This window comes from Borostomias antarcticus (genome assembly GCF_949987555.1).
Source record: "Borostomias antarcticus genome assembly, chromosome: 16".
Classification (NCBI taxonomy): domain Eukaryota; kingdom Metazoa; phylum Chordata; class Actinopteri; order Stomiiformes; family Stomiidae; genus Borostomias; species Borostomias antarcticus.
The window spans coordinates 19,861,972-19,876,623 of record NC_140249.1 but is presented as its reverse complement, the minus strand read 5'-3'; the positions used below and the strand labels follow the sequence as shown (position 1 = coordinate 19,876,623).

The following is a 14,652-nucleotide window of genomic DNA, read 5'->3' as shown; positions in this document are numbered from 1 at the left end:
GTGTGTATGTGTGTCTGTCCAGATGTGTGTGTGGGTCGGTGTCTTGGGAGGCGTGTAGAGTACACACTGTACCAGTCTTACTGGAATTACTGTTCCATGTAACAATCCCAATTGATTGCAGTGATTAAGCAACAAGCTGAAGCTAGCCCTCCACTGTTGTCTACTGCAAATACCTGCAGTAGTCTCTCACCTTCTTCAGAAGCATTATTGATGATGACACAGCCTAGCCCTAGCTCTTGATGAACATGGGCATAATGATGACTCATTAAGTCACATCTTTTCAAATTACACAGCATCTAGAATGCAAGAACATACTAGAAAATGTGCTCAGAGAGCACAGGGCTCCGCCCATTAAAGCATTTTGTTGGTGTAATCGAGTTGAACTGGTTAAACTCACTTCTCAGTATAAATATAGCACGCTTGCACCATTGAAGAGTAGGGTTTTTGGTGGTGGTACTAATAGTGTTTTTTTATTAGAGGCGGTCATGTATGAACACAACTGAACATACTTGTGTACTTTTTTTCAGTCAGCCATTACAGACAATAACAGAAGACATAATTTACAAAACTATGTCTAAAACTAACGATGAAATGAACATGGAGAAAATGAGAGTTCCAATACCTACAGTAGGCCTACACATTACACACAGTGTAAACGGAATCATATCGTAACGTTACTAAAATGGTGGTCAGCGTTTTGACTTGGTTGCAGTGCAGTCGTGCTCCCTGAGAGAGGAGAAATATTGATTAGCCATACTTGCTGTGTCAGAAGCAAAAAGCCAAACTCAAGCCGTTCTCAGCTGAGAGGTAGAAGGTAGTAAGAGGCAAGGTTGGGAACATTGAGATTGTGTGTGTGTGTGCGTGTGTGTGTGTGTGTTTCATCCATGGCATTGGGGCCTAAAAACTACCCAGACTTCACTGCTGTTGTTCAGGTCTACTGAAACCCCTGACACTTTCAGGTGTGTGTGTGTGTTCCTGTATGATTGTGTGTGTTCTTTTATGTAGTTATTTTTATTTTTATTTATTTTATTTATGTAGCCTATTAGTGCATGTGTGTGTGTGTGTGTGTGTGTGTGTGTATTGAATTGTTACTGTTACTATTATCTGACATCCTCCCTTGCCACAGTGGATTTATTCTCCCGGGAGTCCGGTGTGAGGGAGACCAGTGGGAGGTATCGTGTGTTATAGCTTGGTGCTGACAGATTCACCTTGTTGCCGTTGTGCTAGCATGTACTGTAGCATTAGCAGTCATGGCTCAAGGACAGTTGATAGTCCTCACTGAACAGTGTCGATATTGTCTGGACTAGTGTTGTAATTAGGATTTAGCATGCAGTATAGCATATAGGTCTAGCAGTGTGGTGTGAATGCGTTAGCCATCTATGTACACACTAGACGCTATCATGAGGTATGTGGGGTTTATCTTGCCTAATTTGCCTGGTGTTGGGTAGAAACTGTTAGGTCACTGCAGCAAACTATTATCAACAGTCAAAAACAATATTGGAGAATCACCGAAAACACCACAGTGGTCTATAACCACTTAGTTTTTATACAGTTTAGATAGATTTTATACAGTCAGGAAAAGTACAAACTTTGCCTACATGTGCAATATGATGGAAGGCCAATCAAATTAGCTGATGACTCATCAAAGCTCTTGTCTGAAGCGAAACTCGATCTACCCTTCATTCTTTTAGCTGAAGTGACCCTCTTTCTGGAAGGCCTTTCCCTTCCGAGGAGGCACTAAGCATAGCCTACACTTAAACTGAACTTGCCCCAAAATAGACTGCAACCAACGGACCGCTGCATTGCAGGAGGACCTCAGTTATGCATATAACCTGACCTCCGGGGAGTCAGCACATTCTGCCAGTCGCATCTGAACCGGCGCAGAGGAGGGCTGAGTCTGCGGAGCCGTCCGGCCCACGCGTGGGGTCACACTTACGGGGAGAGAGGAGCCCGCCGGTGCCGCTGTCGGCTCGTTGCTTAGAAAGTGAGCTGCCCACGCAGCAGAACAAGTGCAGGATAATTATACGGTGGAGAGCGAGTAGCCTGGTACACCACCGCACCCAGGAAAATGTGTTGCTTGTTCTGATTTTTTTTCTCGTTATTTCTCTCTCTTTTTCTCTCTACTGTCTGCCGTCTGTGTATTCGCCTGTCTGTCTGTCTGTCTGTCTGTCTGTCTGTCTGTCTGTCTGTCTGTCTGTCTGTCTGTCTGTCTGTCTGTCTGTCTGTCTGTCTGTCTGTCTGTCTTTCCCTCGTTCTCAAGACAGGTGGCCAATTGTTCAGTTGCTCATTGTCAATATGTTGCAAAGTTCTCTTGAATTGAGTTGTGAGCTTATTTTGGTTTTGCCATTTCTTCTTTGATGCAAATCTGAACAGTCAGCAAGAATGTTCACGATTAAAAGACTATGATCATTCTTAAAAGACTGGGGTCATTATTAAAAGAATATGATCATTATTAAAGGATATGATCATTATTAAAAGACTATGGTCATTAAAAGACTGGCCATTATTAAAAGACTAGGCCATAAAGGCTAGGTCATTATTAAAATACTATGATCATTATTAAAATATTAGAGTCATTATTAAATGACTAAGGTAAAGACTATGGCCATTTAATGACCATAGTCTTATTAAAAGATTAAGGTCATTATTAAAATAATATAGTCATTATTAAAAGACTATGGTCATTAAAAGACTGGTCATTATTAAAAGACTATGGTCATTATTAAGACTATGGTCATTATTAAAAGACTATGGTCATTAAAAGACTGGTCATTATTAAAAGACTATGGTCATTATTAAGACTATGGTCATTATTAAAAGACTATGGTCATTAAAAGACTGGTCATTATTAAAAGACTATGGTCATTATTAAGACTATGGTCATTAAAAGACTATGGTCATTAAAATACTAGGTCATTATTAAAAGACTATGGTCATTATTAAAAGACTATGGTCATTAAAATACTAGGTCATTATTAAAAGACTATGATCATTATTAAAAGATTAGGGTCATTATTGAAAGACTAAGGTAAAGACTATGGTCATTTAATGCCATGCCCATTTTGTCACGTGGACTTGGCACATCCTGAGGGGGATAAAAGTCTATGTCCATTGTTAAATGACTACAGCCATTATTTAAAATATTCTACAATTCTACAAATAGGTTGTGGCAAACAGCCAACAGAACCTGTCATAAATAGGTCTCTAGTTCACAAATAGCTCTGCTGGTTTTAGCGAGCTGTCACCTCTTTAGTTACAGCGTCATGTCTCTATAACTGGACCATGCTGGACCACGATTCACTCTACAAAAATAGTTATTGGAATATCAACTAGTCTGCCTGCTGTTTTACCACTGTCTATGTCCTGTTTTTCACATACACCTTTTTCCATGTCATATAATCTCCTATATAAACACACACCATGCTGGGGACCGGTCTTGAAAATGAGCCCTGTCCACCTGGCCCTGCTCAGCTCTCCCAGACAGCTGCCCCAATCTGCATATTCATCATTTTAGGTGTGAATTAATATGAGGGAATTTGCATGTGTGATGAATATACATATCCTTTTTATTTTTTTGACAGTGCCATGTTAAATACCTATTTGTGACAAGCAATAACAAAAAAAGGTTTACCAAAGATTTGCCTGTATCCATCAGCCATTTCTCCTCCCATGTAGCCTGCGCATAGCTAACATTTGTCTCATAAGCTGTTGCCTTGAGAGCTGCACATGACGGCCGAAGTTTTCCATATCCCCGTCCACATTTTGGGAGCAAGCTTTTGTGTCGCGCCCTCGGCCGTTGGCCTGCTGTTGACACAGAGATGGGAGTCCTCTGTCAACACGCTATGGCCGAGCCTGCCAGCTGAGGACTGGCTTGGGGACTGGTGCTTTCAAAGGAAAACCTACTCAGTCCTTGCTGTTTTGTTTCCTTGCCTTTTTAAAAATAAAAAAATCAAATTATAGCACAACTCTCTGTGCATGTTTGACTCTTAACCTGGCTAGGCCTACGTGTCTCAATGTAACCCATCCGCTCCCACTTGCCCAGGGGTGGATTTGAACCCGGGTCTCCCGTGTTGCAAACACCATTTTAACCAGCTACTGTACACCGATGACCTAGCTCTTCATCGGCGCGGATGGATGGTATTCATACTAGGGGAGTGAGTCTAACCAACAACTCGTTATCTACGCAGGTGTATCATTCGGTTACATGAACTCAGAATGGGCTATGTTAAGAAGAAATATTGATGACGACAGCCTGAACCTGATAAGTAGGCCTATACAGTGTGTTGTATTTGTGTCATCACACCAGACAGGTATAATTAGGTTGCCCTTACTTGTCCAGGAGGTTCACTGCTCAGTCACATTGTGTCCCAGGACTCTCTGGTCCTGTCTGAGCTCCAGCCGCTGACGCAGGCCCCTCCAGCAACGCGCTGCTTTTGTTAGCGTGTGTTTGTTTTAGCCGCAGCATTTCAAGCTCTTCCCATCGGCCCCTGAGTGCATATAATTAACAGTGTTTGAGAGGCATACTGTATGTGTGTGTGAGATGTGTGTGTGTGTGTGTTTGTTTGCTTATGCATGTGTGTGTGCCACACAAAGAGACACTGTTTACGTGTGAGCTTGCAGGATACTATGCTATGTGAGGGACATGCTACTGTGTGTAAGACTGCAGGTTGCAGCCGCTCCAACTCACAGTAGCATACATGTGCCAGAGACTGGTCTATCTCCGCTTGTTGACAGCCCCGAGGCTAACTGACCCCACCCTGCAGCCGTCCAGCCCTCCCGCTGCCCCTGACTAATGACACGGGGGTCTGCTCCATGACCTCTTGACCCCAGGAAGCAGTCAAGCAGTTATCAGCGTGCCACAGAGCGCCGCCTGGCTCTGTTTACCACGGCCAGACACTCCCATAAGCACAACTCTACGATACTATGCGACATGATGAACTTCATCAAGTGCCCTTTTCACAATCACTGAGATCTATCTGCTTATGATATTAACAGTACATGATCTGAAATCAGTGTTTCAAGGCAACATCGTATCTAATGGAAGGACAGTCGAGCCTTAAGAGCTGGTCTGGGTTCAGCTGTAGCTTACTCAGTTCAGCTCAGTGAGTAACCTGTACTGAGGAATCCTTCCATTAGAGCTCGTGTTTAAGTACACTTGAACTCGACGTGTGGGTTCTCTGTAACCAACCGCGGTAACTGGGTAAGAGCAATCATTGCATGGAACAAAGTGATCAATTCTGGTGAGAGTTGAAGGCCAGAGATGTCAGACATATCGGTCTCCCTATTTTTCAGCAGTTTATCTTCTATTCTAGTTTTGTTAGTGTAGATGTTAATAACAGTAATTCCCGTCTCTCCCAGTCATTCTTATGGCAGGTTCAGTATGGAAACCTCTGCCTTCTTTCTCTTCATCACAGGAAGGGTTTGAGGCGGGGTTAGAGATTTGGTTTCCTCCTCTCGCTCTCTCTCTCTCTCTCTCTCTCTCCCTCTCTCTCTATCTCTTTCATCTCTCTTACAGATGAAATGGACTACAGGTTTCCGTTACTGTACAGTACTGTATGTTGGGGTTATGTTGCCAAACCAGTGTTGTTGATGTTGGCTATCTCTTCTAAGATAGGACTGAATTGCTTTGTTAGTATTGAAGACTTAATACCAGTGTTTCCTGTCTCTCTCAGTCATTCTCATGGCAGGTTCGGTATGGAAACCGACAGATTAATATCCTCTGTATATTGTCTCTTCATTACAGGATGGGTTTAATATCTCTTCCTCAAAAGAGGGGTTTGTTTTGACATATTTGAGATCAGATGGAGAGTTTATTCCCATTTCATTTTGGATATGTTGCCAAAACAGAATTTGTTGACGTTGGGAGTGCTGGAGGTGAGGAGAGAAGGATTAAGAGGCTTTATTTTATGTTTCAGGGAGTGAAAGGATATCCGAAAGTGTTTCAAAGCTTAGAGACCTATAGTATTATTTTACGTTGTTGTGTACAGTATGTGGCAACACTTTACAGTATTTTGAGGGGCTCTGCAGACTAGATACTGATGTGCAAGAGGCTAGGGCTAGGATTAGTGGATAGTTGGCTGAGCATCTAATTATCTTTTAAATAAAGTGCTTACTGTACTGTGTATTTTTTAAGGAATAGGCATGATATTTCAAGGGACATTGCCTGTTTTCCGCCTGTCATAACTAGCACAAAGACTTTTTGATGTGCTCTGTTTGATATTAGTTCCAGTCTGTCATTTGTCATCAAAATATAGCCTACTGTAATATGTCTGCCGGGAATGTTCAAGACTATTAGATCAGACGCTCCTCTTCTAAAGATGTTACCCTATTTCCCGTCTCCCTGTGACTAAGCACCGTTGGCCAGACAGGAACGATATCCTGCTGGGGGAGGATTATTGCCTTTAATTCCAGCTTCCATTACCAGTTGCCATAGTAACCTATTTTCCTTTAAGAGCTCCAAGACTCAAAGTTCGGAACACTGCAGAACACTAGACACTGTCCAACAAATTCACACAACGACGACACAAGCTGTCACAAAGAAACACTTGGATGTTATTGAAGTGAATTGAGGTCCATTAGCATTTCTTTAGTTCAGAAACTTAGTAGGGGTTTTTCCTGTGTTTGAGTGTCTCAGGGGCCACACACACGCGCACACACACACACGCACACACACACACACACACACACACACACACACACACACACACACACACACACACACACACACACACACACATACACACTGTAGTAGCCTACATCTCAATGAGAAATTTGGTGAAATACTTTCCGCCAAACCAAGCCTTCAGTGCCGTAATAAGTGCCTATCTTTATTCTCACAGACAAAACCCTCTTTGTCTTTCTTGCTTTCTCATTCTTTCTTCCTACTTCTAGAAACTGCTCATCTCAAGTCTCCCCTCTCTCAGCTAACTCCCAGCAGAGGTGTGTGTGTGTGTGTGTGTGTGTGTGTGTGTGTGTGTGTGTGTGTGGGTGAATGGGTGCGCACACACATGTGTGTATGTGTGTGTGTGTGTATGTGGCGTTTGTTTGTGTGTGTGGGCGTGTGGGTGTGTGGGTGAATGGGTGCGCACACACATGTGTGTGTATGTGTGTGTGTGGCGTTTGTGTGTGTGTGTGGCGTTTATGTGTGTGTGTGTGAAGGTGTTCTAGTGACAGTAATCTGAGAAATGGAGCACCCACATCTGACAGCTCAAAGCTAACTAGAGGCACCACATGTTTACTGTACCCCACTCTGTACACACACGCACGCGCGCACACACACACACACACACACCAAGGTTATAATAGTTTAGCTTTTTTCATTAGTTTTTATTTTTATATCGTTTTAACTTTTTGTTTTCAACTTCAGTTTAGTTTCTATTAGTTTTTAAAAGAGGTTTGCCATTTTAGTTAAGCTTTTATTTTTTGAAAATGCTTAGTTTTTTTTCTTTTTTTCTTCTTCTGCGCTACCCTCATGAGACTATCTTGACCTCGCAAGCTTATGTTGTTTCACTCTCTATGAAACAAACCATCTGGCGCACATCAGGCTACTTCTGCGCAGGGGCACAGCTAAAAAAATGGAGGATAGATTTCATATCCACCCAAAATACTAGGCTTATGTATGAAATGAAAAAGACTAAAACTAAGGACATTTTCTAACTGAAACAATTTACTAACTGAAACTGTATTGTGTGTTTACAAAACTAACTAAAATAAACAAAAATTATTAAGAAAATGTCCTTAGTTTTAGTCTTTTTCATTATCGTTTTTTTTGTAAAACCTAATTTGTATGTTTTATTTTATTTTTATTATCTAAAATGTTTTTTCACACCTAGTTTCATTTTTTTTGTTAGTTTTCATTAACTATAATAACCTCGACACACACACACACACACACACACACACACACACACACACACACACACAAGCCCTCTAGTCCACAATACCTGGCACTAGTCTCTACTTTCAAGCCATGTCATTGCCATGGGTCAACTGCAGGTGATGTCATCTCAAGCAGCTGAACTGTCACACTACGCGATCAGTGAGGGGGAAACTGGACTGCCTTGCTGCTGCGCGGGTGCCGTATGTAGCAGCGTCTTCGTGTTTAGAGTCGGCCTAGTACAGGTATGTCTGACTGGGTTTCCTCCCACTGGTTCTCGTGCAGCTGTGTCTGGCTGTGCGTGACTTAAAGGGTTCCTCTAGCCTCTTCCTCCCTCGTCTGAATAATGTCCGCCTCCTCTGCTGAAGATCGGGTAAAAGAGCGTCGTCTCCCTCGAGGCGAAGCGCCTTACTGATTTATTGAGAGTGTGCGGTGGAGAGGAAGGGAAGGGAGGAGGGTGTGATGGAGGGGGGGGCGGCATGTCAGGGCGTGTTCAGGCGCTCCAAGGTGGGACTCTTGGGTTGAGGTTGAGAGACTCCCCCCCCCCACCCCCCCACCTCACCCCACATGCAGAGATGAACACCGAAGCTGGGTAAGATGCCGCCAAGGGAATAAGCACTTAAACGCAGCATGCTGTGTGGTTTGCTAGAGGGGCTGGGGAGGATCTGTATTAAGCAAAGTGTAGTATGCGAGTGAAATACAAAGACAGGAGCATGTTCACACGCATTCGTATCCATGACACCCACATACACAGGGGAGACGTTTTGGGGATCCTGAGTGGGCAGTGTAACAAAGTTGTTGATGTAAGCGCCTGTCTGGAGCTCCTGGTGCCTGTGGAAAGTCAGGCTACTCTCTCCAGCAGGTTGTCCGCGCCCTTTGACCCTGACCCCCCCGGACACCTCTGACCTTGGCCCCTTCCTCTCACCTGTCATCTGATGCTCACAAATAGATCAGTCCCCTGGCTCGTTGATCAGAGACCCCCCCCCCCCCCAATTCCTGTACCTCAGAATCAGAATTTGTTTATTACAATTCCTGTACCTGACAGATAGTTGCATCCACTGTAATGTTCTTTATGTAAAGATTACATTTAGGTGAAGTTCAACAATTGATAAAAGCCTCTGAATGAATATTTAATGTTATTAATATCATTTTCTGTCGCCCCCACCCATACTGGTCTAGGGGCTGTATTGAGTCTGGGAGAAGGGATACTGAGGACCTCTGAAGCAAAAACCCGAAAACCACAGGCCCCCAAGATAGAGGGGCGGAGGAATGGGGTGTCGAAACAGTAGGATTACATGGCCAATTAGTGTTAAGGGCCTGAAACAAAGGCGCTCCTTGTGCTAAAAGAAGTGGATTAATTTTCTAGAACAATCTGGAAAGTGCATAACTGGGTTTAACATTTGAACCTATGGTCCTGGCACCAGTGTGCATACTGATCTGTTATGACAACCGTATGACAAGAGCAACACATTTGTCGTAATATTTTAGCTCTCTTTGATCTTTTGTTGGATATTGTTTGATTTACGGCAGTGCTTCTTTATATCAAGTCATGCAAACAGATTTGGGTTAAAATAGGATTTGTGTGGCGCTGTTCCAAGAATTTAAAGGTCATCCATCTACGTATTATGTATTCAAAGAGGGTTGACCATTAATTTCTCCTGCTTCTACAAAGGGTAAATACACAACTTTGTTTTAGCCTTAAGACCACATTTATAGAGCGTGGACTATGAACTATGCCCGTTTGAAAAAAGCAGAAGGACATTGATTTTACCAGTCCACCACAGCCTAGCCTAGCCCTCATCTTTCAACCGCCATGCACTGCACACAGTTAGCAGCCTAGTAGACGTCCCTTGACCTCCAGCCAGGGTGCTATCACTCCTCCCTTCACTCCATCCCTCCCTCCGCCCGACCGTGCTATCCCGGAGCGCTGTCGGTGGCGGCGGTGGGATCCAGTGTCACACAGACACAATGGCAGCATTGTGCTGCGCTAGCTTGTATTGTTCTCCCTGCGCCCGGGGGCACAATGCGGCCCTTATCCGTACGGGGGAACAGGCAGGCAGGCAGGCCGGCCCACGGTCAGGTGCTTTTCCTAGCGGGTAGCTAGCAGGCAGCTAGACCTTTCAACTTGGCTCATTTTGTTAGCAAGGGCTTTTGTGCAGTGAAGATAAACGAGCTGTTCAATCAGAATGATGGGCAGACACAGTATGTTCAAGTCATATGTCTAAAATAGGACAGTGAAATGCTTACTCACAAGCATGACATTGATGTTGGGTGTTTTTTTTGGGGGGGGGGGTTGGTTTTCACTCTGTAGTCTACACATGTTCCACATGCAGATCGTTGTTTTTATCATTCCGTTCTGAGGACTGTCTCTATGCATCTGTCAATCATACACTCCCCCGTGCCCTCTCCGACGTGCACTCTCTCTGTCCATCTCTCCCCCTCTCACCCACACAGCAGCTTAGGTAATCCTCAGACAGCTCTGTTGGCCAGCTTTCAAGAGCTCAGGCATTATTACTGACGTTCAGCATTTGAGCTCTCGCTCTCTCTCTCTCTCTCTCTCTCTCTCTCTCTCTCTCTCACACACACACACACACACACACACACACACACACACACACACACACACATTCATAAGAGACATACAGGAACATGCACAGACACACACACAAACTGTATATACACACACAGAAACATACAAGCATATCTAGCTGTCAGATTTTATGGGTCATAGATTTTTTTGGTATTTTTAGATATTCGGTCATAGACTCAGGATAGTCTGAGGACTGCAGCTAAGGCCTTATGCATTCCATTTGCACTGGGAAGTGGGAACTTTCCAAATTCCCAGGCAGAAACATCAACTGGAACATCCCCTGAATTTGGATTTCCCCCTTGGAAACCCTAATCTCAGTACCCAGAAGTGCTCCCTACTCGCTGCGATCAATCAATCAATCAAAGCTATTTGTATAGCGCATTTCATACACAGAGGCAACACAATGCGCTTTACAGAGAACAAACTGATGAAAAAAACTTCTGGGGATTAAAAAAAAAACTTGATATGGTGAGGCCTGGAAGGTCATTAACAAGATGAGTGGAAGAAAGAGGGCAAAGAAAGGCCAAGTTGCAGGCAACTTCAGTCACTCCAGGAACCTCCGAGGCACCCGACAGTGGAGGAAGCACAGGAAGGAGATACCTGCAGTCCTCAAAAATCTCTAGATGGATGATGTCCCCTTTACAGCTGTGGAGCTCGCCAAGGAAAGAGTGCTGGGCCAGACTGCATCCCCCCAGAGGTCTTTAAGAACTGCGACCTTGATGACATCATCCCGGACATCTGCAACCTTGCCCTAAGGAGCCTTCTGAGCAACTCTTGGACACGCTGGTGCCTGACCAGGGGCAGGTCCCTGACCCAACTCTTCTTGTGTAGTCTCTCCACCTCCTTTGCCTATCCACCTGGGGAACACCTACGTGGGTCTGAGGAATGAGGATCCCCACCTGGGCACTCCAGGGCGCAAGAGGGCCGGAGGTTCCCCATCCCCCCCCATCGTCTCTGGATCCTCCTGCGCCCCCCAGCTGCCCTCTTGGCCAGGCTCCATTCTCTCCACCCCCCTATCCTACACGGTCCCCTGTTTCTACTCAGTCCTTGGAGCGGCCGCCCGGCTTGGCCAGTCAACCTGGTCCTCTACTTCGCCAGCATCGGAGAAACCATTCTCCACCAGAGGGTAAAGGGAAGGTACCCTGTCTCCAGCGGTGGTCTCCAGTGCCTCCTGTGCACGGTGCATATAGGCTCTTCTATGGTGCGTCATGTTTCAGTTCCGAAGGCGCAGACTTATTGCTTCCCAGGGGCCAAGGTCTCAGACATCAATTCCATCATCACACCACTCATCAATGATCATCCCCTGGTCTCTCATCTGTCATCATCCATGCTGGGTCGAACGACATCAGGCACCAGCAGTCTACTACCTCCTGTTGCTTTTTCCTGGTTGTTTATAGACCTGTATCTAGTTGCACTATGGAGCATAAAGTACATACTAGTTTGAAAGTATTCTTTATTATTCTTTATTTTGACTTGATTCACCAGATTATCTTCTGCAAAACAATATTAAGCAGGAATGTGTCAAATCCACAGCTGCAAAGGCTGCAGACTGTGACACCTGCATCACTTCTCTTTGGGCCATTGTAGTAGTACTGCTTGTGTGTTGTTCAAGGGTTTGTTCAGTCAGGAAATTAGCCTTCTTAGTGCATGTGGAGATCTTAGTTTACCCAAAGGGCTTTATCTAGGTGATAGGCTAATGTTGGAAGTAATGCACCATTCTTGATGTGCTTTATTACACAACTAACGTACTGTATGAAAACAAGGTCCTTCTCAAAAATGTTATAATTAATGTTATGAATAATGTTATAATCTCCCTCCCTCTCTCTCCCCCTCCCCCTCTCTCTCTCTCTCTCTCTCCTTCTCTCTCTCTCTCTCCCAGGATCCGTCCTCAGCTGGCCAGGGAGAAGATAGAGGGATGTCACATTTGCTCCTCTGTGATGCCGGGTGAGCCCCAGGTGATGCTGGGTAAGGACAAGGCTTTCACCTACGACTATGTGTTCGACATGGACTCCCAGCAGGACGCCATCTACGCCAACTGTACTGAAAAGCTGATCGAGGGCTGCTTCGAGGGCTACAACGCCACCATCTTCGCCTATGGACAGGCAAGTCCTCCTGCATGGCGCTCACTCGGTCACTCGCTCGGTCACTCGCTTGGCCTTCAGCGTCAAGTGGGCTTTGTCGATTGTTCTGTTCTGCTGTGGGTTAAAGGGGGGGGGGGGTGTTTGAGTAGAAAGTGTTGACATTCAGGTAAAGGGAAGGTTAGAGGAGATTGTTTTTTTTGGAATTGAACCTATAACCTTGTATGGCCATGCATCGTCTGCCATCAAACAGGCCACTAGTACTGTGTTCTTTTATATTGAAGGCTGTTGTTGATTTGATTAGTGTTAAATGCAGCAGCTTATGTTGGATCAAGACCTGGTATGGTAATCCCACATGCACACTCGCACGCACATACACACACACAGACACATACACACACACACACACGAATCTCGACCAACTCATTGACCCATGAGTCTGGCTCAGTTTGTAAGCCCTTCAGAGAATTTGATTAATGACAGTTGAAAACAGTTCATTTACAGACCCTTACCAAGCTTACTAATATGTAATGTACCCCAACCAAAGCAGCTCCTCATCCCCCCCATCCTTTCTCTCCTCCCCTTTCTCCTCACCCAACACTTCCAAGACCCCACTGGCCTCCTCTCCGACAGCTCACTGCATGGAAATGACATGCAAGTTTGGGCCCCCCCACTCCCCCCCCTCGGTTGTCTTGACGACCGTGTCCCACTGCGTAGGCTGTGAAAGAACTGGAAAGTACCACTCGAAGAGAGGAGGGGGGGTCGTATGTGAGGCTGTGAGCCACGCACACCTCCATTTTTTATGCGACCCCAGTTAACCCTAGATTTCCCACTACTACGCCTCTAACGCGGTGACCTACTTTTTGTTTCATATGCCTATTAGTCTTGGTTGGCCCTGGCTTTGGTTAGCCTGCTTCAGTCTAGCCTTGCCTGGCCTAGTTTGGTTCAATTGCTTACATGTTTTTTTAATGTGGGTTTATCCAGCTTTAGCGCAGTCCCACAGGCTGGATCAGACAGCATCATGGGAACTCCGCCCACTCTGATCTCCAGTCAGATTGACAGCGATCAATACTGCAGCCGAAACGAACCCTTGTCTCTCTCCTCCCTATACTCACAACACCTCTGTTTACCCCCCCTTCCCTCCTTTCCCCTGTGCTCTTTCTGCTCCTTTTCTTCCTCCTCTTCTCGCTCTTCTCTACCCCCCCCCCCCCCCTCCACGCTCCAGACTGGCTCAGGTAAGACCTACACCATGGGGACGGGCTTCGACGTCAACATCGGGGACGAGGAGCTGGGCATCATCCCCAGGGCCGTCGGCCACCTCTTCCGGGGCATCGAGGAGCGCTGCCAGGCCGCCCGCGACCAGGAGCGGCCCGTGCCCGAGTTCAAGATCAACGCCCAGTTCCTGGAGGTACCAGCGACAGGCGCACTCTGTGGGCACAGCACCACTAAACTGAGTAGAAAAATATTAGACTTTAACCCAGGCTTCAAACCCTCTAGGAGTTTCAGACCCTCACTAAAGGCAATACAGTACAATTTTGTCCAAGAAGTGTCAGAAAACCGTAGTGAAGTTTGGCTTTGTAAGTTATAGCAGATCCTGTTATAACTTACCAGTCCATTATGACAACAAGAAGCTTAGGGGTCTCATTCAAGGTCCTACTAAGTTTGTCTTGTCAGAACAATATACTTTTTGGAGCATTTTTTGGCTTAGCGTAGTCAGTAAACTTGGAATGATGATGAGTTTGACCCCGGCTCGACCTGTCTATCCCCTGGCTACTGTGCTCCAGCGCAGGACAGGCAGTGACAGGCCCAGAGCAGGGTTATGCGCTCGACAGAGCCAGTTAAACGAGGCTGTCTCCAGCGCTGCTATTTCTTCAGATGACAATCGATTAACTGGTAGCAAGGGCAGCTGTCAGTGGAGGGGTTAGAGAGTTGTGGGGGGGTCAGGAGGTTCAGGGTCCCGGGGGGGTGGGTGGGTTATAGGAAGGGGTTAATGGGAGAACCGGACAGTTGTGTTGGCTCGTCATGGAGAGTGACAGAGGCCCCATGTGGCCAAACAGACGAGGCCGGTGACATAGAAGCAGAGTGACTAAAAGGGATATCTAGTGACC

The 14,652-nt window shown here is 45.6% G+C and overlaps 1 protein-coding gene across 2 annotated transcripts in view; it reads left to right on the top strand.

The window, feature by feature from the left end:
• kif21a (kinesin family member 21A) overlaps positions 1 to 14,652 on the top strand; it is a 48,341-nt gene that overhangs the window by 4,856 nt on the left and 28,833 nt on the right. For both annotated transcript variants that reach the window (XM_084450780.1, XM_084450779.1), the window contains exons 3-4: positions 12,346 to 12,568; positions 13,770 to 13,952. In XM_084450780.1, coding sequence (XP_084306906.1) covers positions 12,346 to 12,568; positions 13,770 to 13,952 — 406 coding nt within the window. The remainder of the gene's footprint in view (positions 1 to 12,345; positions 12,569 to 13,769; positions 13,953 to 14,652) is intronic.